Here is a 27,326-nt window from a genome sequence, read left to right as displayed (position 1 = left end):
AGAGAGTTTCACTTACCTGGGGTTCAAATAGTTCACAACCTTTGTATTGTCTAATGGTTGGATTTGTATTTTCTGGGATGCTGAAGGTGGAGAAATTGTTGGGGACATCAGAAAGCTGAATGAAAAATGATTAAAAGTTTTTGATCACCTAAAGTAAACACATTTGATTCAAATATGATTCCAAAATATGATTGAAAAACTATATACAGTATTTGATCATCAAAAGTATTCATATTTATTATTTCTTTTGTTCGATTGTATGATAACTTATTTTTTAGTCAGAAGGAGTAATCAAATGCTGAGTGGGTTATGTGTATAGCATATATTGTTGTCTGAAAAAAGCATAGAGACCGGTGGTATATATAGTATATATCTCATGCAACCGATTGTTCAGATAAGAAACTTTGCGCAATTTCTTTCCCATTTTAACAGCTAGAAGCTTCAAATTTCACCAAATGCTTACGTGTACAGCATATATTGTTGTCTGAAAAAATCATTGAGATCGGTGGTATATATAGTATATATCTCATACAACCGATTGTTCAGATAAGAAACTTTGCGCAATTTGTGCCCCATTTTAATAGCTAGAAGCTTCAAATTTCACCAAATGCTTACGTATATAGCATATATTGTTGTCTGAAATAATCATAGAGATCGGTGGTATATATATTATATATCCCATATAAACTGTAATTTTTGCCCTTTTTTACGGGTTGAAGCTTCAAAATTCATCAAATTTCATCAAATAGTCATATATTGTTGAAATACGTGATTGGTAGTCATAATTTTTACACGCAAAAACCTGAAACTTTGCATCCTCACACAAAGTACCTACCTGTTTTTTATTTTATATTTATCTTAAAAATCGTTTAGGTATGTAGATCTGTTCACTATATATTTCTTATCTTATACATCCGATTATTCGGAGATTACGAACGGGATAAGATTATTGTTCAGCCCCATTCATGAAAGGTATGAAGTCTTCGGCACAGCCGAAGACAGTCCCGTTCTTACTTGTTATTTCTTTATATTAGGTTGGTTGAATGTTTTTCCGCATTTTCAATACAAATCTTGCAATACATTTTTAAGTAACTTCTCATTGAGCTACAAACATGAAAGTTCACATATAGGTTAAGACACCGAGACAATGTAAAACAAGTAAGAACGGGACTGTCTTCGGCTGTGCCGAAGTCTTCATACCTTTCATGAATGGAGCTGAACAATAATCTTATCCCATTCGTAATCCTTAAATAATGCGCTGTATAAGATAAGAAATATATAGTGCACAGATGTACATACCTAAACGATTTTAAGATAAATATAAAAAAAGGCAAAAAACCCCCTTATCTGAACGATCGGTTGAATGGGATATATATTATATGTAGCTGCAATCGAAATGATTTTTACAGGAAATCTTATATGATATATTGGAATATATATCACCAAGTTTCACGTTTTTATATTGGAAACTAAGGAAGAAATGGCCAAAAATCTTTCTATCTGAACGATCGGTTGTATGGGATAGGTATATACTATATACATATAGCTCCGATCAAAGTGATTTTCTCAGGAAATCTTCTATGATATATTAGAATAAATATCACCAAGTTTAACGTTTTTATATTGGAAATTAAGGGAGAAATGGCTAAAAATCTTTCTATCTGAACGATCGGCTGTATGGGATATATATTATATATAGCTCCGATCGAAATGATTTTTAAACGGTTTTATTAGCTTGAGTTGACAGGCAGGCCGCACGGCCGTTGTGAACGAATCTTGTAATTGAAATTTAAGTACTTCCCGATAAGCTACAAGCTTGAAACTTGGAATATAGTTCAGAACCCGATGACAATGCAATAATAAGAAAAAAATCGCCGCTAGGTGGCGCAAGGATCGAGATATTCGCAAAATTCGCATTTTTGGTCCGATTTGGCTCATATTTGGAACATATAATACATGCAAGAATAGAAATCGACCTGTGAAAAAAAAATCGCCGCTAGGTGGCGCATGGATCGAGATATTCGCAAAATTCGCATTTGTGGTCCGATTTGGCTCATATTTGGAACACATAATACATGCAAGAATAGAAATCGACCTGTGAAAAAAAATCGCCGCTAGGTGGCGCACGGATCGGGATATTCACAAAATTCGCATTTGTGGTCCGATTTGGCTCATATTTGGAAAACATAATACATGCAAGAATAGAAATCGACCTGTGAAAAAAATCGCCGCTAGGTGGCGCATGGATCGAGATATTCGCAAAATTCGCATTTGTGGTCCGATTTGGCTCATATTTGGAACACATAATAAATGCAAGAATAGAAATCGACTTATGAAACAAATCGCCGCTAGGTGGCGCAAGTATCGAGATATTCACAAAAATCGTATTTGTGGTCCGACTTGGCTCATGCCTGGAATACATAATACATACAAGTATAGAAAGCGACCTATAAAAAAATCGCCGCTAGGTGGCGCAAGGATCGAGATATTCACAAAAATCGTATTTGTGGTCCGATTTGATTTGGTCCATATTTGGAACACATAATACATACATGAATAGAAAGCGACCTATGATGCCCGATTTGGCTCATATTTGGAACAAATATTGCATACAGTCCAGTAGAAGTGACATCAAAATATTTTGGAGTTGGAGGAGGGACAAGCATACGTGGCGCAGAGTCGAGTAAAGTCTTTGGAAGGATTATGTATTGAGGACTTAGGTTGTAACAAATTGTCAGGAAAGAGTCCTTGTAATAATGAGTCACTAAATGAACTAAATAGAATGAGAAATAATAGGCAATTAAACAAAGACTAAAAACTTGAAAATAAAATAATTAAAAAAAAATTTTTAAGTTAAACGGTTTTATTGAAAACAATACTTACATGAAATAATAATAATACGAAAAGCTAGAAAATAATTAGGTAGGTCCTAGGTACTAGTCATCACACTCCTTATCAATCTAGGGCGTTGATCAGACAATTAAATAAAAGCGTTGGACGCGTCATATTTCTATTGATAGTCATAAGTAAAACCAACTGAACCTTAATCAGGTTATGCTACGCCTCACATTTTTAGAAATTTCACGCGCCCAACGCTTTTATTTAATTGTCTGATCAACGCCCTAGATTGATAAGGAGTGTGATGACTAGTACCTAGGACCTACCTAATTATTTTCTAGCTTTTCGTATTATTATTATTTCATGTAAGTATTGTTTTCAATAAAACCGTTGAACTAAACAATTTTTTTTTAATTATTTTTTTCATGAAATCTTCTATGATATATTAGAATAAATATCACTAAGTTTAACGTTTTTATATTGGAAATTAAGGGAGAAATTGCCAAAAATCTTTCAATGTGAACGATCGGTTGTATGGGATATATACTATATATAGCTCCGATTAAAGTGATTTTTTCAGAAAATCTTCTATGATATATTAAACTATATATCACCAAGTTTCACGTTTATACTTTCTAAATTAAGGGAGAAATGGCCAAAAAATATTTCTATCTGAACGATCGGTTGTATGGGATATAACTATATATAGCTCCGATCAAAGTGATTTTTTCAGGATATCTTCTATGAAATATTAGAATATATATCACCGAGTTTCACGTTTATACCGGATCCGACCAATGTATAATATAATACAAAAATACATCCTTGTGCCAAATTTCATTGAGATATCTCAAAATTTGAGGGACTAGTTTGCGTTCAAAGAGACAGACGGCGGACAGACGGACATGGCTATATCCACTCAGTTCGTCGCCCTGATCAATTCGGTATACTTCATGGTGAGTCTATCTTCTATATTTCTCAACGTTACAAACACCGGACCAAAGTTAATATACCATTTCATGTTCATGAAATGTATAAAAAATTGAAATAATTGGGTGATAACTTAAACCGGCTTTTATGTATGTTTATGGTTTAGCATGCAGGATGGCATATTCAACCTCTTTGACGGTGACGGCAATTGAGGACGCGCTGTATGTGTGTGTTCGTGTCTTTTGGCCCGCCGTCTGACTTTGTCAACCGTAGACTGCATTAAATATTAGCCGTGTTTTTTTATACGTTTCGTTTGCGCGTGAAAAAAACGCCTATCCTCGCTTAGATAATGCTTAGAAGACCCATCTAGCGGCAGTGGTTAAAAACTAGCTACAGCTACAGGGTGTACCGAAAACGGAGACACAACCCTCTGTTGTATTTCTGTGTATAACATATAGCTGAATCAGTTGTGATAGATAGTGGACGCGCATAGAATACATGGAATTAGTGCAGAGGGTGAAACATGGACACATATTTCAGTTATATCTGAGTATAATGCGTTAGTAGTACTAATTTTATGCGTAGCAATTTCAGAGGTGTATTTAAAGTTTGTCGCTTTGCAGTCCATATAAAGTTTAAGCGTAAATGTATATAGACGTGAAAAAAAACACTGGTATTGCCTGAAAAGAGCGCTCGCGCATTTTTTTCCATGCGACAGCAATTTATCGCCAAAGGCGATGCAAATTTTGTGATTGTGCTTAGTCGAGTTGGATAGGGGTTTACCTACACCGGCAGAGATGTTACATTTCTTGGTTATATTTCTTTAAGTACTCCTCCTATTTCGCCCGCTTGTGTTCATCCACTAGCAATCTGATGCGTTTTTTATATACCTTATTTGGTGTCGCCGGGATTCTTCCGGCGGGAATAAAACGAACCGAAGCGGGTTCAACGACCTTGTAGAAAGCACGCTCCCCTTCACGGCCATCGGTCGGGATAGGGAGTGCAGCAAACCGTTTTCCAGTATAATTTTTGTAATCATCCCACTTTCGTTTCTTAAAATTGATAAAAGGGCGTTTTTCAGGGGTGATGAAGTCGGCAGATCGCTCGAGTGAAAAAAGTATGGCCAGGTGGTCGGATGCCAATGTTACCACTGCCAGTTGACGCAGCTTACTAGTCCTGAGCTCACGATTGATATATCTGACGAACTGTGACATATCATACGAGTGGGGTCGTCTCCGTTCATCGTGCAGAACGTCGTTTCTTCTATTCGGACCGCCAACATCTCACCCCTGCAGTCCGCCTGTACGTTAGAATGTCATAGATCGTGGTGGGCATTGAAATCGCCTGAGATAATGCGACTATCGCCGGTGAGTAGGGCAGTATCCACAGAAGCAGCAGGTGACAGGAGAGATGTTGGTGATTTATAAATTTACATCACCTTACCGGACAGATATGCCTTGACGTTCCAGGACACTGTCCCTGCGGCCGATGTCGGGATCAAATAGATTATATTGCACTGAGTGGCTGGTGATAAACGCGAGACCGCCTCAATTTCCGATCTCACGATCCTTTCTGTGGACGTTATACCCAGAGCAGGTCTGCAAAGCAGATCTTGCCGCGAGTTTGATCTCTTGGATCGCAGCAATGCGGATGTTATGCCGCTTCATAAAATCAACTATCTCCGTGATCTTCCCAGTTAACCCATTACAGTTTAACTGCGGTATTATGAAGTGCAACGGGGGAGACGTTGTCTTTCTGGGGGTAAGGAACGGGTGACTACGCCTGAGTTTAGGGAGGCCAGGACGCAAATTCTGTTGAGGCCCTGGGACTGGACGTCCCTGGGTAAGCATTGGGGTACCCAGTGTAGTTGGGTTTGCGGCCTGGCAGCATGGCGCGATGAAACCCGTCGGGTTGTTGCCGTCGCTGAGACCAGAACAGCTAGGAAAGTGGCACCGTCCAAGGCAGGAGCTGCATTGGGCAGTTGTCGCAAACATATATATTCTGTGCTGGCAAACGGTGCAAAAAGTCTGCTTCCCTAACTCACTCGAATGCTAGTGCGGAAAGAGGGGGAGAAGAAGACGGGGCGGGTGCTGATGCTTGGCATTGCTACCGACTCTACAGTGGGTACTTGTTGTGGCTTGCTTAGCAGGGGGGCTGCTAGAAGGTAGAGGGGGCGCTAAGGCGCAGACTACGGGATGCCCTTGGGCGTGAACGACAAGGAGCCACAAAAGATTTATTGAAGTTACGAGGACGTCGGCTTTTGGGGTCTGTCCCAGAACATCCCGTCCGATGCAACCATCCCTTGCTCGTGACACACTGACAAGAGCGTGACCGTCCTAAAAAGATTATTTTCCGGCAAACGCAGCCAAACCATTTCTCTGGACCGGGATCAGGTACAGGTTCCAGATTGGGTTCGATACCTTCCTGGAGCAGGAGGATATGGCGCAGTCCCGCTGCAAGGAGGATGATAATTTGTGGGAGGGGCGCAACAAAATAAATGGGGTCACACTGAAATGACAACCAAGGCAACACCTAGATAGGAAGTCTAAAAATGTGACACACTATGTACAAAATTTCATGCAAATGGGCTAAGCCGTTTCCGCGATAGTAGTGGATATACAAAGATATAGATATAAATAATAAGGTGAGGTGGAAACCTTAAGTGGCAACTCTACTTAAAAATGTCTCTATTGAAATGCGGAGTAAAATACCTTTCATTTGATACCCAGATTGGCATATCTCATTTAATTTTTATTTTAAATAGGAGACACCCCTGTGAAAACACCAGCAGTGGCAACACCTAAGTAGAAAGTCTTAGAATGTGATACACTATCTATGTGCCAATTTTCATTCAAATCGGTTAATCCGTTTCCGAGATCGCTGATAAAACAAACCACTTATGCTTCAATTGAAAGGAGCAGTTTCATTGACACATAACTTTTGTTAACATTTGTTGTCGATCTGACCGTTTAATGTAGCTAATCACAGCGTCAGTATTAAAAAGCGAATCGATCTGTGCAGGTCTGTAGTACGTATACATGTGCATGCTTAGATGTACAAGCGATGAGCGTAAGATAAGCAGGCTTTTTTATAGTCACACCCTTAGTCGGTACATGAATATGGATGCATATGTTCACAGCAGTCATCTAAATGGATATATCTGTGCAGCTATGGCAGGTGTCTCAAAACTTCTCTCCTCTTGGAATATAAATAATTTTTTACTTATGGAAGACGATTGGCACAAAATTAAAAAAAAAAAAATAAAAACGTGATAGTTTTTTGTTCTTCACTAATTAACAATATTGTGACGAATATTAGCATCACTAAGCTGATACTAAATAAATAATCACTCAACAATAAATAAACATGAAGCAGCCACTCGTATATACATGAACACAGCAAGCATCATTTACACCCATATATAAAAGGCAACGAAGAGATATTTCACGCACACACTTGTGGTCATTAGCCGAAGTAGTTACTCACACATACACACACATATAGCTATGCGAGAGGCATGAACTACAGATATACATGCATATAACTAATTACCAAGCAGGAGATACAAGAGTTCTAGAAGGTGAAACGTCTAGACCTTTGGAGAAATATGCGAACGAAGCAACGCAGAGTACAAAAGCAGCTCAAGCTGAACAATCAGAAATCATTAAGATTTAAACACGCTGTTGTGAAGTACGTGATATTGAAGTATACTTGTACTACTCTCAAGTAGACTAAATAAAGACGATATTGCAATACTGAATATTGGAGTGATTTACTCAACAGTTTAGCTATTCGAACAGAAGGTTGGAATAAGCGGAATTTCCCAAAATTCATTACAATATTGACAATTTGTCAAACACAGAGTTTGGGGTATGACTATGCTGCCGTCCATAGCAAAAAGGCAGTAAAGTGAACTCAGAGAAATGTGAGGTGCGAGTTATACGTTTGTTTTAACTAAATAAATAGTTTTTAAGTTAGTTTTTAGTTAGTCTAGTTAACGAATATTACCTATTAAATGACTTTATGGAGAGCCATTATCATGTGATTTTGATATATAGTTCTTTTCGGATCACAAAATTACACGCGAACTGCCTTCAGTCTTGTAAATCTAACAGCAGTAAAATTAAATAATTTTTTTCATAGAATATTTTGACTTGAACTGCTTTTATGCTTTGAAATTATTTTTACAGTCAAATTTTAATATAATGATCGCGGGTTCGAATCGAGCTCAAGGCCTAACAATAATTTTTTATCATTATTATTGTTATGATAAATTTTTTCTTAATTGAAAAAATTTTTAAATTAGAATAGAAGAAAGAAGAAATTTTAGACAACTGCCAAAGCTCGTTGTATAGATCCATTTCGGGAACTGCTAAATTCCTTCATCGGCAACGTTTAGGCGCCGCTGCTATAACCATTCAGCCAACACAGCGGTTTGGTTTGGCGGCTGAATGGTTATAGCAGCGGCGCCTAAACGTTGCCGATGAAGGAATTTAGCAGTTCCCGAAATGGATCTATACAACGAGCTTTGGCAGTTGTCTAAAATTTTTTCTTTCTTCTATTCTAATTTAAAAATTTTTTGAATTAAGAAAAAATTTATCATAACAATAATAATGATAAAAAATTATTGTTAGGCCTTGAGCTCGATTCGAACCCGCGATCTTAAAATCAGTAGGCCGATATAACAACAAAAATTTTTAATATAATGTTTTTTAATGTTAAAATATAACATTCCTATGTATAATCAATTTTGAGAGAATAAAAGCAGTAATACTTGTTTTATACAGCTTTCTTGCTTTGGGAAATATATGCACTGTTTTTTCGTTGGAAAGCTATAAGATACTCAAAATATAAAGCAAAGTTTAAATCTTAAATTGGAATTTTTATTTATAATTTTTTAAACTAATCAGTAAATTGGTATCGTAGAAATATAACAATAAATAAACACAAGGGGCGATAACCTCCGAAGAGATTTTTGGCCGAGTTTCTCTTCTACTTTGGGTCGTGCTCCTTTTAATTTTTCATACAAATTAGCGGGACGGAACCTATGTACAGGTTTTACAGGCATTTGCAAGATGAGATTTCAATGAGAAGGTTTTCATGGCAGAAATAAAATCGGAGTGTTTGCCAAATCCTTGTCGAGGGGCGACCTCGCTAGAAAAACTTTTTTCTAATTGAAAAAATGTGTTTCTAAATTTTTGATGCTGCTTTGCCCGGGGATTGAACCCAGGATCTTCGGCGTGGAAATATATTGGCATCAAAATTCCTACAAGGCAGTAAGTGAACATACTGCCTCTTTGGTATGGAGGGCAGTATGCTCCAATGGTGTTTGGGTAAATTAGCCCTACTTTTGAATCTTTAGTAAATTTTTAAAATGTGGACGGTGCCATGCACCATACAAGGAAACATTTTTAAAGTATCTCTTGAGTATAAAGTTTAGAGAGAGATGATTAGTTTTGATTTTGAAGTATTTAAAATAACTGTTGAAAACAGCTTATTAGACACAAATATACTTACGTAGAAATCTACGCAAACCTAGCGGAGCCTTTTCTCTATTTCGTTCCATTGTTTTAGAACTTTTAACTTTGTGTTAAACTACAAGTTTCTAGCTCAGTGGCTTGGTTCGTACGCCTCCTAGCGGGATTGGTATTGCAGTCTCTTGGAACTTTGAATTTAGTTTAAATCTTCAACCCTGAAGCTTTCTTGACAGTTACATACAAATCATTCATTCATTCATTTATTTGAAAATTGTATTAGTACATTAAGATTTTACAACTTTCATAGTACAATCATTTATAAACAACAAACTTTCAAACTAATTTGAAGAGCACCTAACTTAGATAGCTACAACAGAATAAAATAAAATAAATAAATGCAAGGCACAACAACCTCCAAAGAGATTTAAGGCCGAGCTTTTCTTCCAATTTGCATCGTGCTCCTTTTTAATTTTTCCTACAATTTGGCGGGACGGTACCTTCATGTTTTACGCCGACTACGAACGGCATCTGGAAGGCAGATGAGTTGACACGCTTTTCATGGCAGAAATACACTCGAGTGCTCGCCAAAGCACTGCCGAGGGCCGAGCCCGCTTAGAAAAACTTTATTCTAATCGAAAAAACTTGTTGCTAAATTTTTGATATTGCTTTGCCCGGGGCGTGAACCAAAACCGGAGCAAAACTGGTCCCTTCTAACCCCATTTGGTCCGCTGGTTCTTTTTCTTCAATTTTGGTCCTTTTTAGGTAGTAGCCACGAATTTAGTACTTTTCTTTTTAGGCGAGGCATTAAAAAAAAGGATTGTTTTTCTCTATAATATAAAAATAAGTCGGGGTTTCCTTCCTGACGCTATAACTCCAGAACGCACGAACCGATTTCCACGGTTTTGCATTCGTTGGAAAGCCCTCGGGCTCCGTGATACACCTAGAATGTGTTCTTACATTATGGGTATCAAATTGAAGCTGTTGATGTGTGCTTTAGTACAGAGTAAGTTTTACACCGCTGGGTGACTAGGGTCTCAAGATATAGGCCAAAACGGTGATCAGAGTAACACTAGGGTGTGTTTTTACATTATGGATATCAAATTGAAGCTGTTTATGTGTGCTTTAGTACAGAGTAAGATATAGGCCAAAACATGGACCCGGATACCCCTAGAATGTGTGTGTATTATGGATATCAAATGAAAGCTGTTGCTGAGAGCTTTAAAGTAATTTTCATTGTGATATTCGATTTAGTCGCATCAACTTGGCAAAACTGATAAATATGCATGCGAAGCCAAAATAAAGACATGAATTAATAATACCCACATACCTATTCTCATACGTCCTATTCGATTTGCCTGAAATTTGGTATATAAATTTGCCTATATTAGTATTTACGATGCTTTTTTCCGGGAAGTAGGACTAGGGATTAGGACTAGGATTGGGACTGAGACTCGGAGTGGGACTGGGACTGAGACTCGGAATGGGACTGGAACAAAATACATACCACCTTCTGGGACTGGCAATAAGATATGAAGAAGAATGAGAAAAACTTGAGAAAAGAAAAATAGATAGAATGAGACGAAGATGGAGATAGATGAAGCGAAAAATACGGAGGGAGGAGTGAATACAAAGATTAGGAAAAAGTGTAGAGGGGCGAGGGCAGAGTTAGATGGAAAAAGCTTATTAAAATATATGCAGATAGTCCAAATTTAGGGCAGAAAATCGCCTGCCGGGTCTGCTAGTAATAATAATAATAATGGCTAGTAGTGAAAAATTTTCAAATGCACGTGTGCCTCTAAGAAATTTGGCGGGACTTTCCACTGATGAAGCCATTACGATGGCCTTCAAGTTAAATGAATTGAAAACTAAGCAAAATAATGAAACTAACTTGTTTTATATTAAGCGGCCTTGCCACTCACTTAATTCAAACTACCGAGAGATATGGAGAGTTTGTGAATGAATAACCATGCCAAACAAAAAGTAGGGCTGACGACAGAGTGGAAGCGAGAAGCGTTGCTATAATATAAAGATAGAAAGCTATGAAAATGAATTCTTATGGAAAATTGTAAAAGTTGTCACAGTGCCAGAAACGTTTCAAGCTTGTAAAATATTTGAAAATAAAAATTGCTTCTCGCCTAGCATAGCTTATAGCGAGCACTCTGCCGTGAGCCTATACTGAAAGAAATGGTGCTAGTAAAATCAACAAATCGGTTCTGTTGTTCTTGACTTTATGGAGATTCGGTGAAATTGATCGAATTATGGTTAGTTCGACCGAGTTCTTTGTCAAATGAACAAATTAGTTTAGTCATTTCAACAGAAGAGAAATTGTCGCTTTTATGTTAACAAAATTCTGTAAAATTGGCAGATTCCTAATCAATCTAACTGATTTTTCTGTTAACACAACTGATCTCACTGGTCATTTCAACAACGATCAACAGTCAATACATGAGCAAATTTCAAAGACAATTTTACGCTCACTGCGCTCTCTACTTTGTACTTATGACGATGGAGCCACTTGTTAAAAAAAAACACCAAAATAAGAAAACCACCAAATCGAAAAAACACACAAAATGGGAAAACAACAAAAAACTAGGTTTTCAGTTATCAATACAAAACGAAAACTTTTTTTGAATTTACTGTGCAAAAAATTATGAGATACCGGGACACCTATTTATCGGGTACAATTTTGCAACTTCTCCTCCAAGCGAAATGTAAAATTGCGCCCTCTTGTTGCAAAACTTTGGTTTGAATGACAGGATTTTTCCAAAGTTAGTAACATTTTGTTCGAGTTTTATACGAATTTTCACTCACGCCAACGAATCTAATAAGATAATAAAAAACATCCTTTTTTAATGTTGATGTTTCCGACAACATAAAAGTTTGAGTGGTTTTGGAATCATTTCAACTTAAAGTGTTACGAAAATTAGACATGCCGAATTACATGTAAAGTTACTCCAGTGGTGAATTACCTTCCTGCGATTTGATTCTTTACTTTTCTATAACTTACAAGTTCTCTATTTAAAATGTTATGGCAAACATTTATACTACAAGTTTTGTTCGAAACAGACATTTCGGTTGAATTGACCCGTATTCCGGTGACTTTACCAGCCTTTTGGTTTCAGTGTAACACTTTCAAAATGACCAAAGAAATTCTATGCATTACTTCTGGTTTGGCACGTCGGTATTTAAATCTTTCTCACCCAGCTCAAATCGTTCAAAGAATTGGAAGGCGATAGCTTTATAAATGTACAACGAATTGCGATTAAAAAATTTATTTTACATTCAGCTTTTGAAGCAAATGCAAAAGATATTTTATATCGGAACAAATGTTTTTGTAAAATTATTCCCCTAGGTGCCAGCAGAACCCCATTAGCCCCTGGTGCCTGGGATCAAAACTCACACTTATTGAATCTAGGCTCTGACATGAAGTTTAAACGTTAAGGGAAGAAGTAATCATCTATAAAAAAAAAGAACTAACAAAATTGCTCAGCTTCATTTATAATTTACTGAGTTTTTCACATAGTTCGGCCCAGGGCCGTAGAGAGAAAATCCGGGCCCGGGACTAAACAATTTAAGGGCGCCTATAAAAAGTCCACTAATATATTTGATTAACTTGAATTAATGACGTCTCATCCATGAATTATTATTGATGGATTACATAAAACAAATTTTTTACTACATCAACTAAATGATTTTTGGACTAAGAGCTGATAATAAAATTAACACAGAATATTTACTATTTATACTATTTGATTGTAACGTAGAATTAAAATTCTCTTTTAACAGCCATATATTGTTCAAATAATCTTTTACAGTTATTTGGTAACATTTTAATACATTTCTGATAAATTTAATGATGATTATAAATTTTAATTATTCAATATAGAAAGTTCGGATATCAAAGAGTGGCTTTACTTGCTTTTTCACTGCAAAATGTGTATAATAATATAAAAATTTAACTGTCTTGCCAAAACGGATTCAAAACAAAGGGTGGCAAGTCCGGAAGCTCGCTCTTTAGATGAACACGATCTATGAAACTTTTTGATTCTTGAAAGGACGCTGAAGGAAAGTTCTGCACTAGCTACAGTGACAGGTATAGTGCAAAAGATACGTAAAGCAACACAAATGTTGGGGGAAATCGTATACAGATTTTGAACACACGTAGACCGCATTTAGAAATTCCAATGGTGACAGACCTTTCATCAAAATTTGCTTCGTAAATGTGTTTCAAGTGAATGATTTCGCATTCTCAGCTTTGAGAAATGTCCGACTTGTATTTTTCGACAAATTTTGCTCCGCTCGCCCGAACCGTACTTTCACTCATGTCTTCAAATTGCCACAAAAAGGGAGACGTCTCGCTCAAATTGCTCATAGCTGCAAATCGTTCAGTAATGCCGGTGATTACCGAATCAACGATCACCAGGAATGTATTGTTTTTAAAATCAGACTCTGAATTATCCATAATCATCTCCTATAAATTATCTTCAGAACGTCTTTTGGGGTTTCTCTTTCGAATGCCCGGAAACTTTAGCGAGATGTTCAATTGAATAGCAACTGTTTTGCATTCGTTTAAAATTGTTTCCCATTGGTTCCTGATCGACTTCAAATCAGCTAATAAGGCATCTTGATGTCGGACCTTAACATCTATGGTGGCGTCTCTAGTTTCTTTCATTAATGGTAGTCAGTATTTTGAACCAAATTGAGGACAGCAAGATACATTCGCGCCGTTATCGTACCCTTAGCATGACAATCTTTTAATGGAATTTCATGTTTACCTCAAGTGTGGCAAATTATATCAGCGATTTTCTGATCAGTTTTTTGGTTTCAATTCACGAAAGCCAAAAACCGTTCTTGAATTGTAAAATTTGTTGCTTTCGAATTGAAATGGAGTTAGCGCAAAATGAACATAATCAACGTGACTAGCATCAGGCATAGCATCAACGATAATTGCAAAATACTTGGCTTTATTGCCTTTATCTAATATAGTTTTCCTCACGTGCTTTGCACAAATTTCTATAAACTCGTTCTGAATGTCTGGGGAAAGATAGTGAACTTTGTGCTGCTGTTGTGAAATCCTAACGTTCTCAAAATGATCTCTAAGTATCGGATTATAATGGCTTACGAGGTCTTAGATGCCAAAAAATGTCCATTGTTTCGTTCACCAAGATATATAATTTCGCCTTTCAAAGCTAGGCCTCTTTCACCCAAAAATAAATTGTGTCCAAATTTCTATATAAAATTTCTTTCCACCTTTGACTTTCAGTGATTAGCTGTTCATTGATAAATGTATCCTTCTCTTTTGAAATAGATTTTGTAAAGATCGCCATTGAATATAACATTTAATGCGATCTTAAGTATTTTCGTGTGATGGTAGTTTATCGTATAGCTTCTTCTATTTCGAATATCCGCACAAAAAATGTTTAGTATTGGTGCTTAACGGACGACATGGTAGGCAATAAAAAGCATTGCTCCACTTTCTCTCCATTTGGCAAGATTCTGTTTAACAACGAGGTAGGAAATGCCTCGGAGGGTGGAGCCGTGTGTAGAAGTCCACGAAAGTGGGGAAAGCTTCTGACCGCCATTCACCTGGGAATGGCCAGAGCAATTCTTTTGCATGCGGTTCAAGCAGCTCACTACTGCCGGTCGCTTGCGGCCAAGTATCCTGTGGGTAGCCGCTAAACATCCGTTTAGCGGTGAGCTAATGTGAGAAGGCGACAACCTGGCTAGGCCACTCTGAAATAATCGGTTTAAGGGCTAGCCGGGGGAGATCTCATCGGCAGCGTCTGTACACCTCTAGGTGCGGCTGCAAGCGGGCGTCTGTCTTGGAGCAAGCGGCTCGCTATATAAACGTGCCAAGTAATATTTTCACCCCCGCTGAGCGGGTTGTGCGCTGGGCTTGGGACCCGCCACGTAAAACCATACTCCAATGAAATATAACAACAAGCCTCGGATAAATACACTCTCTATTGATGACGACCATGACAAACGTTTGAAGGGCAATGAATTGAGGGCATGCACCTGAAACGTCCGCTTCCTGAATGGGATTGGTGCAGATGCCCGGCTGGTTTATTTCCTCGTCAAAGCAAAATCTGACATCACCGGCATCCAAGAAATGCGTTGGACGAAGCAAGGAAGAAAGAAGATCAAAAATTGTGACATCTATTGGAGCGGCCATACGAATAAGCGCAGTTTCGGCGTCGTATTCGTTGTGGGAGAGAGACTCTGTCGCCAAGTACTGGCGTTCACGCCTGTGGACGAGCGTCTCGCCGCTATCCGAATAAAAGCAAAATTGTTTAACATATCATTCATCTGCGCCCATGGGCCGACAGAGGAGAAAGACGATGGGGTGAAAGACACTTTTTATGAACAATTAGAACGCACGTAGGTACGAGCGCTGCCCCCGTCATGATATAAAAGTCGTGCTTGGCGACTTTAACGGCAGGGTGGGCAAAGAATGTGTTTTTGGCCCTACAGTCGGAAAGTGCAGCCTACGCAATGAAATTTCTCCTAACGGACTGAGGCTGATTGACTTTTCCGGTGCTCGAAACATGGTCATATCCAGCACAAGGTTCATGCATAAAAAGATACATCAAGCTACATGGCTGTCTCCTGATCGAAATACTCGCAATCAGATCGATCACGTTATGATAGACGGGCATGCCGTCCGGTGTTTTAGATGTGCGCACATCGATTCGGACCATTATCTCGTTGCAGCCAAAATACGCACCCGCCTCAACGCGGCTAAAACCAAGGAACAAAAAGCACAAGGAAAGCTAGACGTCGAAAAGCTTCAATCACAACAGAGATACAACAGAGAGAGCACAACTCATCCTGAAGGAATACAGGAGCAGTGGGAGCATATCTCCAAAGAACTTCGTACTGCGGCCGAGGAAAAAATTGGTTACCGGCGGCCACGAAAAAACAACTGGTACGATGAAGAATGCCGCGTTGCAACCGAAAGAAAGGACGTTGCTTACAGGGCTACGTTAAAAGCGAGCGCGACAAGAGGAGTGTGTGAACGCCATCGTGAGTTGAAAAGAGTGAAAAAGGAAGCGAGACGCCTTTTCAGGAAGAAAAGAGCAGAAGCAGAAAGGCGTGAGTGCGAGGAGCTTGAGCTACTAGCCACCAGGAATAACGCCCGAAAATTTTACCAAAAAATACGGCGACAGACGGAAGGTTTTAAGACCGGGGCAAACTCCTGTAGGAACGAAAACGGTGACCCTGTAACTGATGTCCAGAGAGTGCTTAGATTATGGAGGGAACACTTCTCTGCTCTCCTAAATGGAGGCCGCAATTCACCGCGCAGAGATGAAGAACGCGATCCCGCAATCGATGATGATGGAATATATGTCCCCCCGCCCGATTATGACGAAGTTAGAATAGCAATAACCAGATTGAAAAACAACAAGGCCGTGAGCGCTGATGGATTGCCTGCGGAGCTATTCAAGTACGGCGGCGAGGAGTTGGTAAGGCGCATGCAGCAGTTTCTTAGCAAAATATGGGCGGAAGAGTGCATGCCCGACGGTTGGAGTCTAAGTGTTCTTTGGCCAGTCCACAAGAAGGGGGATACTGCAAAATGCACCAACTATCGTGGAATCAGCCTTCTTAATATCGCATATAAGGTCCTTTCAAGTGTATTGTGCGAAAGATTGAAGTCCATCGTGAACCAGCTGATTGGACCTTATCAGTGCGGCTTCAGACCTGGTAAATCTACCATCGACCAGATTTTCACAATGCGCCAAATCTTGGAAAAAATCCGTGAAAAGAGAATCGACACACATCACCTCTTCGACGACTTTAAAGCCGCCTTCGACAGCACGAAAAGGAGCTGTCTATATGCCGCTATGTCAGAATTTGGTTTCCCCGCAAAACTTATACGGCTGTGCAAAATGACGCTGAGCAACTCTATCAGCTCAGTCAGAATTGGGAAGGACCTCTCCGAGCCGTTGGAAACTAAACGAGGTTTGATACAGGGTGACCCCCTATCGTGCGATTTCTTTAATTTGATGCTGGAGAAAATTATACTAGCTGCAGAACTGAACCGCACTGGAACAATATACTATAAAAGCGTGCAATTACTGGCATATGCTGATGATATTGATATCATCGGCCTAAACACCCGCGCTGTTAGTCCTGCTGCTCCAAACTGGAAAAAGAAGCGGTAAAGATGGGTTTGATGGTGAATGAGGACAAAAAGAAGTACCTGCTGTCATCGAGCAAAGAGTCAGCGCATACGCGCCTTGGCAACCACGCTACTGTTGGCAGCCATAATTTCGAAATAGTAAAAGACTTCGTTTATTTGGGAACCAGCATCAACACTACCAACAACATCAGCACTGAAATCCAGCGAAGAATCAATCTTGCCAATAAATGCTACTTTGGACTAGGTAGGCAATTTAAAAGTAAAGTCCTCTCTCGGCGAACGAAAATCATACTCTACAAGTCACTTATCGTACCCGTCCTGCTATATGGGGCAGAAGCATGGACCATGACAACAGCAGATGAAGCGGCTTTGGGAGTATTCGAGAGAAAAGTTCTTCGAAAGATTTATGGACCTCTACGCGTTGGCGATGGCGAGTACCGAAGAAGATTTAATGATGAGCTGTACGAGCTGTACGCAGACATCAACATAGTCCAGCGAATTAAAACGCAGCGGCTGCGATGGCTAGGCCATGTTATGCGAATGAAAGATGATGCTCCGGCCAAGAAAGTGTTTCTATCGGAACCCGCCTATGGAAGCAGAGGTAGAGGGGCCCCCACTCCGTTGAAAGGACCAGGTGGAAAACGATTTAAACTCCCTTGGTGTGACCAATTGGCGCCGGTTCGCGGAGCGAAGGAGCGACTGGCGCGCCTTGTTGGACGGCCATAACCGTTTAGACGGTTAAGCGTCAATTAAGTAAGTAAGTAAGGAAATGCCTCGTCATGACAATCACGTAGAAAAATAACAGGACACTTTTGATGACCTCGACGAATTATTTCGTTGACTTCTTCAGATCGCAAAAAGTCGTTTAAATAATCTGGACTTTGATACAAAGTTGGTGGTATTGTTGGAAGACTTTATGAAGATGAACCTTCATCAGTGTCACCACGAAAACTTTACGATTTCGGATTCATGTAATCATACATTTTTTTTTGATGTTTTTATTGTCTCCTCAGGCCCAGGCAAAAAATCATTATCAATATCGTTGCTTTTGAAGTTCGGCTTAAAATTTGCACATGGAACAACTAAAAACTTTCCTGAATAAAAAAAAAAATGTCTTAGTACCTCTAAATCGCGGGCCCCCTGTGTTTGTTTGATGTTTTTATTGTCTCCTCAGTCCCAGGCAAAAAATCATTATCAATATCGTTGCTTTTGAAGTTCGGCTTAAAATTTGCACATGGAACAACCAAAGACTCTCCTGAATAAAAAAAAAATGTCTTAGTACCTCTAAATCGCGGGCCCCCTGAGAAACACATTTTTGTTTGATATTTTTATTGTCTCCCTCAGGCCCAGGCAAAAAATCATTATCAATATCGTTGCTTTTGAAATTCGGCTTAAAATTTGCACATGGAACAACTAAAGACTCTCCTGAATTAAAGAAAATGTCTTAGTACCTCTAAATCGCGGGACCCCTGAGAAACACATTTTTGTTTGATATTTTTATTGTCTCCTCAGGCCCAGGCAAAAAATCATTATCAATATTGTTACTTTTGAAATTCGGCTTATAATTTGCACAAGGAACAACTAAAGACTCTGCTGAATTAAAAAAAAATTCTTAGTACCTCTAAATCGCGGGCCCCCTGAGAATCCCCGGGCCCGGGGGGAATCCCCCCATTCCATTTTTTTTTTTTTGATGAATTTCGTTCCCAAATGAAAACATAGTGTGGTAACCGTGATATACATGTATATCTGTAGTTTATGTTTTTGTTCTAGCGCAGCTGAGTAAGAGCTTCTGCTCTTAGCTGAGATAACGTGATGTGTGATTGTTTCTCCTACTTCTTCGCTTTTATCTGCGAATGTGAAATAATCTCTTCGCTTCAAGCTGCTGGTTATGTGTGTGAAATATTCTTCGTTGCCTTCTATGTATGTGAGTAAATGGCTTACTGTCGTTGTGTTTATCTACTAACAGCATAGTGATGTAAGAAATGCTAATATTCGCCACACTGCCCTCCACCTAAGTCTGATCGTCTCGATCAAACACATTTTCCTATCCTAACGTTGCCAGCCTTTCCAAATGAACCACTTTCATTTTATTTCGTGTTTTGACAATAGTTTGTATGCGGTAAACAACATCGTTGATCCCTTTTACAATTTTATATGGGCTTTCTCAGTTACACTGAAATTTCGGGGACAAACCTTTCTTTTGTTGTGGGTTGTATAACAGCATCAAATCTCCTTCTAGAAAACCTTCAGAATTAAATGCTTTATCGTATCTGACTCTCATATTGTCACTCATATTCTCACTCTCTCATTTCTTCCTCCAAGACACCAGTGGATTTCCTGACATTTCTTTCCGCACGGCATTTATCCAAAACTTCAAGTCAGCTGGCAGTCGAAGGTCATTGCCTTGCGGGACTTTGGCCAGTTGTCTCATGCACTTCCGATCGGTAAGCTATCATGAATAAGGATATGTGTGTATTCCACTCTTTATGGAATTTGTCCACTACTTTCCTTAAGGATGCAATGCAGTTGTGTGAGTTTTTCGAATGCCCAATGTCTTAAACATCTCTTGGAACACAGCTTATTCAAAGTTCCTGCCTTGTTACACCATATCTTGCAACCCAATTGTTTGTAAACATTTCTGCTACTGTTTCCGATTTCTGATTTGGAATTGGGTATACCTGCTGCCATTTGCTGAAATAATCCATGAACCCCAGAAAGTATTTGTTTCCGCGGTTGCTAGTAGGAAATGCACCTTCGACATCTACGGCGATCCTTTCAAATAGTGCACCGTAGTAATACTGCTTCATCCGGCCATGACTTCGGGTTTTGGCCTTTTTACTGTGCTGCAAACCTCGCAGTTGGCAATCCACTCAGTGACCGACTAACGGCAACCAGCCCAACAGAATCTCTGCTATATTTTTTATAGCATCTTCGTGTTTCCAAGATGGCCTCCACTTGGGTCGTTATGTAGTTCACTGAGAACGTCAGGAATCCTTTTCCTTGGAAACTATCAGTTTCCTATTACAATGAGCATCCTCACTCTCCCATATTCGATGCAGCAACCGAATATCAATTGTAAACTGTTCCACTGTGCCCAATATGACTTATCAATACACTCACAAAAAAAAATATCACTATTAATTTAATACACGATGTGCAAAAATGAAACTATAAACGGTATCATTTTCGTGGTATCAATGCAACGATAAATATTATAAAAAGTATAATTAAAAGTATCAATTTTGTATCTTGACTATTGATTTGCCCATGGAAAATATTTGATTTGCCCTTAAATTGTATCAAAATGGTACCTGTATAAATTTCCTAGTTTCATTATGATAACATTTAATACTAGATTGATTATAAAACGCATTACATTTGTATGTAGTCTATTAACATGACAAATACAAGTATCAAACTAATATTTCGAAAATGTCAATATAAGATCATTGATGACGAAAAAAAGATAAGCCTAGATGGCATCGCCATGATGATAACTTTTTTTTGAGTGTAGGGCTTTGCTGACATCTGTATATTTGATCGTTTGTTTCGTTCTAGTCCTTGACTAACATGTGAGAGATCTGTGTCTTCTAGCTGACACTTCCTTAGTGGTTCTATGTCCCACTCAGCCCTACACGTTATTGTCATAAGCCGGATATCTATAATGTCAAAGTACATGGTCTTCATGACATTGCATAAGCATTCACTTTTCGATGCTCAATGGAAAAGTCATAGGTTTATAGTCGCTCGATCCACCGTGCCAATTCACCTTCTGGATTACGGAACTGCCATTTAAACGCTGCATGGTCTGTCCTGAAGCGGACTCGCTGCCCGTAGAGGTCCTTGTGAAAATGTTTAATGCACTCTACCAATGCCAAGAGCTCTCTGTAACGCAATAGTTCCTCTCTGGTTTTCCAGTTGATCGGCTGTAGTAGGAAACTACCTTCTCCTGTCCATCGACCAGTTGGGACAAGACCCCTCCCATAGCATACCCACTCGCATCTGTATCTAGAATAATCGTTGCTCCTGGAATCGGATATGCCAACATTGGGGCAGTGTACAAACGCTTTTTCAATGCTTGGAAAGCCACTTCTTGCTCCTTCTTCCATTCAAAAGCCTTATTTTTCCTTGTGCGCACGTGGAGGTTATGGGCTACGCTGGCAATTTTTAGTACAAATCTCCGGTAATATGTGCAGTGGCCAATCCTTCATAGCTTCTATCTTTTTGTTCGCAGCGCAAAGTCTGTGTTTGCCATTGTTTGCGGTGTTTCGTTTTTCTCCTCCATTCCTATCAAGATGAAAGACATACTCTTCAACATTAATTCCTTCCTACTCCATAACGTCTCGTAGCCGTGCTTGAAGTTCGGACTTATTGCCGGTTGTATTGATTGATTACACGACTCTACAAAAAAATTGTGTTCTTTGTCCTAAAGTTTAGTTCATGATTTTCTGTTTTATTACAAACAAAAACCAAAAGCAAATACCTTTTTTAGGTATAAAGTTTGCTTTCGTAATAGTTATAGTAACAATACTCATGGCGCTAGAGTGATAACTAAACAACGAACAGGTGTTTTGTACAAATATAGAATAACCTAAAATGTCGTTGCGAAAGTGTAAATATGAAGCTGATGCTTTTTGTTATATATGTGGGCAATTTATTAAAGTTCGAGATATAAAATATGAATTAAATACATCTCTCATTCTCAGTGAAGCCTTCGAAGCATATTTTGACTCTCCTGTTACGAATCAATACCAGACATGGGCTCCACATGTTGCTTGTAGTTATTGTAAAAGATGTTTGGAATGTAAGCAAATTTTATTTAAATAGTAAGTTAATAGTAAGTAGACATTCTGATTTCTCTTTCTATATTTTAGGTTGGTATCGAGGTGAGACAAGATCTTAGAAATTTGCAACACCAAGAATCTGGCGAGAACCAAAAGACCACGTTAAAGACTGCTACTTTTGCATTCTGAATCCGAGTAAATGACGTAGAGGTAAAAATGCAAAACGTATCGAATATCCTGTTCTGGAATCTTCTTCTGCTCTAATCGCACACGGTCAGACACGACCAGTACCAGAGCCACCGAAAAAATTATCACAGAGAAGTGGACCATCTCATAGTTCCTATAAAAGAAATGCCGATAAGGAGTGTTTACCGGCACCAGAACAACCAAACCATCATTTCATCACTACCGAAGATTTCAATGTCTTGATTAGAGATTTAAATTTACCAAAAAGTAAAGCAGAGCTTTTAGGCTCTTCTTCGAACAACGTTATCAAGGCCAATATAATGAAAACATGATGGGATATTATATTTGGGGTTTATTGAGGGATAGTACCTATGAACATAAAAAATAAGTAAAAGTGTACACTTTTAAATCATTTTCTTCTTTCTTGTAAGTTATTTCGATATTAGAACCTAATAAAAATGTTTATTTCATTTTATAGTAAAAATTAAAACCACAAATTTTGAAAAATTTCGTTCAAGCGGTTTCGAAAATAGGAAAGCAAACTTTTTCGTGCCATACTTTGCACCGCGATGCTTTTATACTCTCAGTTAGCCTCGTTCGCCTATTTCTCCTAAGGTCTAGACTTTTAAAACATGCCTTCTGGATCAGGTGTATATTATACTTTGTTATGTAGCTATATTCATGTATATCTGTAGCTTATATTTTTCTTCTAGCTTCTTCCTCTAGTGAGTAACAGCTTCTGCTCTTAGCTGATGATAACGTGATGTGTGATTGTTTCTCTTTCTTCTTCTCTCTGTTGACTACATATATGTATGTGAAAAAATCCCTTCGCTTCAAGCTGCTGGTTATGTGTGTGAAATATTCTCTTTTGCATTCTATGTGTGTGTGTAAATGGCTTACTGTCGTTGTGTTTATTTACTAACAGCAGTTATGTTGAAATGCTAATATTCGCCACAATATCATTTCATCAAAAAATATAAAATGTTCCATTGTGTCGCCCGGAAAGCACTTAAGTAGAGGTAATATTGTTACATTAGACGCGTGAAGATTTTCTTTTGACCCTGACTGTATGTTAATTTTAGTTTTACGTCGTTTTATTTTGTTTCCGGTGTAACGTGATCTACCGCGGATATGTCCATATATATATGTACATAAACACTTACAAATAAATCTATTTATTTTTCTTTTTATCTTTCAGTTTTCAAACAAAATGCAAACAAGGAATTGTGGATCCAATGCTTTCCATATGGGGTCAACAAATCATTGTTCATGAAGATACAACTCAGTAAGTAGAAAATTGGTATTACTGTTAATAATTCCGATAGTACCATTATCAGACAGGTTCTGAAACTCAAAAGAAATTGCATCATAAACCGAGTGAATTTAAGTTTACTTACATATTGATTAGCGCCTAACCGTTTAAATGGTTATGGCAGTCCAACAAGGGCTCCAGTCGCTTCTTTGCTGTGCTAACTGGCGGAGTGGATACCGATGAAGATACTTCCTTAGATTCATCTTTCATTTTCATAAGCCTATCCAGCGTAGCCGGTGTGTTTTAATTCGCTGGACCATGTTGATGCCTCGTAAAGCACATCAACGCCAACGCGTATAGGTCTGTAACTATTTCGAAGAAGTTTTCTCTCGAACACTCCTTATGTGATGTTGTCTTAGTCTATACTGACGTTGTTGTTTGTGTTAATGCTGGTTCCCGAACAAACAAAAACCTTTATTATTTCAAAATTGTGGCCGGCCAACAGTGGTGTGGTTGTCAAAAATGCAATTGCGCTGATTCTTTGCTTGATGACAGCAGGTACTTCGTTTTGCCCTCATTCGCCCATCTCTTCTGCTTCTTTTTCCAGATTGGAGTAAGCAGAACTTACGGCGCGGGTGGTCAGGCGTCGTCAGCATTCGCCAGTAATTCACGCTTTAATATAATACTAGCAGATCCGGCAGACGTTGCTCTACCCTAGCTTTGGTCTATCTGCATAACTTTTAAGCAGTTTTTACCACTAACTCTCCCTTTCCCTCTCCCCATTTTTCTTATATTTTTATACACTCTTCCTTCTGCCTTTCTCTATTTCTGCATCTCTTTCTTCATCTCCGTCTTTTCCCTCACTTCTTTTCCGCTCTATCTATCCATCTTCGTCTAACTTTATCTCTTTCTCCTTTCCTTCCCCCTTTTTCTTCTCTCTACTTCTTCTCCATCCCTTTTCTGTGTCCCAGTCCTACCCCCAAGTCACAGTCTAATAGCATTTTCTTTTCTTACAAAAGTGCTACGCTTTTTGTACGCCGCGCAAGGGTTGTACATACATTTTGTTCTATTCTAAAAAGGAGGTAACGCCTTTACGGGGTATTTCGTTCTTTTGTGAAAATTGTTGCCTGCTCGCAAAGCAAAAGCGTTACACTATTACTCTGCATAAAATGGCGGTGTGGCAGTGCAACTCCGCTAAACCAGCTGATCGTGACAATTTATTTTCGTAACTTCACAAATTTTTAGCGAAGAAAATTGAATTGAAGGAAATAATTGCTAATGAATTTTTATTATCATTGACAGCGCGTTTGTGAAAATCAGCTAATACACGGGGTAGGTATTTATGTTCTTTGCATGCACTATAAATGTTGAAAATTTTCTGGGGTAACTCTATTAAGGCTTTACCAATTACTTAGGCAACAATTTATTTCAGAAAAGAAAACGCTATAAGTCCCAGTCTCTGTGCCACTCCCAGTCGCAGTCCCAGTCCCTGTAGGCACCTGCTCCATTTCCCGAAAAAAACTCATAAATACTAATCTAGGCAAAGGGCGACGTATATGCCCAATTTCAGGTAAATCGAACCAAGAACAGAATTTGTTCGGATAGATCCATTGTCCTCTTCCCGAAAAGAAAGGTGTCGTAAATACTAATCTAGTCAAAGAGCTACCTATATACCGAATTTCAGGCTAATCGAACCGTGTACAGAATTTGTTCGGATAGATCCATTGTCCACTTCCCGGAAAGAAAATTCACAGGAACGCTATCCTATCTTTCAAGTTGGATTAAACTGCACATGGAGTCCAAATTTGATTGAAATCGGTTGAGTAGCTTAGAAGTCCATCGCGGACAAACAACGTGACACCAATACATATTAAGATTGCAACTTTGAAACAATTATTTTGGTATTCTCAAAAGCGTTTTGGTCCGTGTTTTTGGTACAAAGAAAATATATGAGCGACAGCACTGGTTGCATGGAAAATTTTTTTATTTATATCACTTCTTAGCTTATAGGAAAGGGAGTTCACAGCGGGTATAAAAACAGCCAAAACAGCAGTAATGATATCAGCCATATTAGTTCTATTATCTAGAATATTAATAAATTGAGGATTTTCATTGCTACATATGAACACTTAGTCCGATTGAATAAGGGAAAGAAAAAATTATTGAAATTGGTCAAACTGTTTTTAAATATTAGCTAAAAAAATGTATAGTTGAGTTTTTTGAAAAAAAAAAAAAATGTTTGCCTTAAATTATCCCTGAATCAGATCGAAAATAACAGAAGAAAAATTATTAAAATCGGTATAGCCGTTTTCAGCTTTGAACGTACGAATGCACACAAATTTAAATTGTACACAAGAAATTGTGTAAACTTTGAAATTCTGATTATGTAAGGCAAACCGTGAACAAGAAAGCTCACTGATAAAAACTTCATGAGTGTTCTTAAGAGTCAGTGTACATTCAAAACTCATACGCACTGTTGCAGAATAACTTTTTTGTTTTCATGGCGTTTCATAAACATTTTCTCACTGACATATGACTTTAACATTCAGCGCTCATTCAGCAAAACGATGTGCACAATACTTTACAGAATCGCATGAAAATTTAAAGTGTAAATTTTGTATGCAAATGAGTTTTCAATTAGTGGACATTTTTCAGTTTTTCGCAGTGAGGGAATTGACCCCCAGCAGTGGCGTAGTGAGGGGGGCATCGTGGCCCGTGCGCTACTCACAGAGGGCGCCAAATGGTCCGCAAAGCAGAACTTCCTGGATAATTTGTAGTTTTATCATAACTGATTTCTGGTTATGGGCCGCACGTTTTTAGTTTTCTTTAAAAATGAACACGTCATCTACCTCATTAGTTTATCCGGTAGAAAGGTTACGAGGTCGCGAAAACTTTGATAAGTGGAAAAGGCAAGCTAAATCCTGCCTCGCCATCAAAGGCTGTTGGAAGGTGGTAGCAACAAGTGTATTATCGGATAAAGACAACGAAAAAAATGAACGTGCGTTAGCGGAAATTAAGCTGATGATTAACCGTCATTAACCTCATTAAGTAACTTTGTTATAAGTAAAAAAGAATAAGAAGAACGGATGTATAACATACGTTGCATATTATACAAATGCGGGGTAGAAAAGGCATGAGAAACACAGGGTTAAATATAAATTCAGTATGCAACACCTTCCCTGAATTAATTATCACCAAACTTAAAGTTGCTCATGCTTTTCATTTACATACATATATATGAATCTAATTATCAAATTCATTTTGCAATATTATTTTAGGCCGAATTCATCTGTCAAATATTAAATTTGTGCGCAGCTATGTCTTTAATTAGGATGTCTGCTAACATTTCATTAGTGGGCATATATTTAATTCTACAGATTTAATTTCTATCTGTTGACGGATAAACTTTGCCTTGATGTCAATATGTTTAGTGCGTAACGAATATGAGTTATTTTGCGCCACCAAGATGGCACTTTTATTTTCACAATATAAAGGCAAGCAATAAACATCATGTGGTACAAGCTCGCTTTCCAATCGCCTCAGTCAAATTGATTTTTGGATTGCAGCAACTATAGACATAAACTCCGCCTCCGTTGAAGAAAGTGCTATTTGTATTTTGTCTTTTCGTTGCCCAAGCTATAGCCCCAGATTGGGATGTAAAAATGTACCCTATATCTCCAGCCCAATCAGCATCACAATAACAAGTGATGTGACCT

The 27,326-nt window shown here is 38.4% G+C and overlaps 1 protein-coding gene across 14 annotated transcripts in view; it reads left to right on the top strand.

Moving 5' to 3' along the window:
• The window catches only part of Tomosyn (syntaxin-binding protein tomosyn), an 835,312-nt gene that overhangs the window by 504,899 nt on the left and 303,087 nt on the right, over positions 1-27,326 (top strand). For all 14 annotated transcript variants that reach the window (XM_067782366.1, XM_067782362.1, XM_067782363.1 and 11 more), the window contains one exon: positions 23,557-23,643. In XM_067782366.1, coding sequence (XP_067638467.1) covers positions 23,557-23,643 — 87 coding nt within the window. The remainder of the gene's footprint in view (positions 1-23,556; positions 23,644-27,326) is intronic.

This window comes from Eurosta solidaginis, chromosome 4 (genome assembly GCF_040869045.1).
Source record: "Eurosta solidaginis isolate ZX-2024a chromosome 4, ASM4086904v1, whole genome shotgun sequence".
Classification (NCBI taxonomy): domain Eukaryota; kingdom Metazoa; phylum Arthropoda; class Insecta; order Diptera; family Tephritidae; genus Eurosta; species Eurosta solidaginis.
The sequence above is the reverse complement of the archived record's forward strand: the minus strand, read 5'-3'. Positions and strand labels throughout refer to the sequence as shown.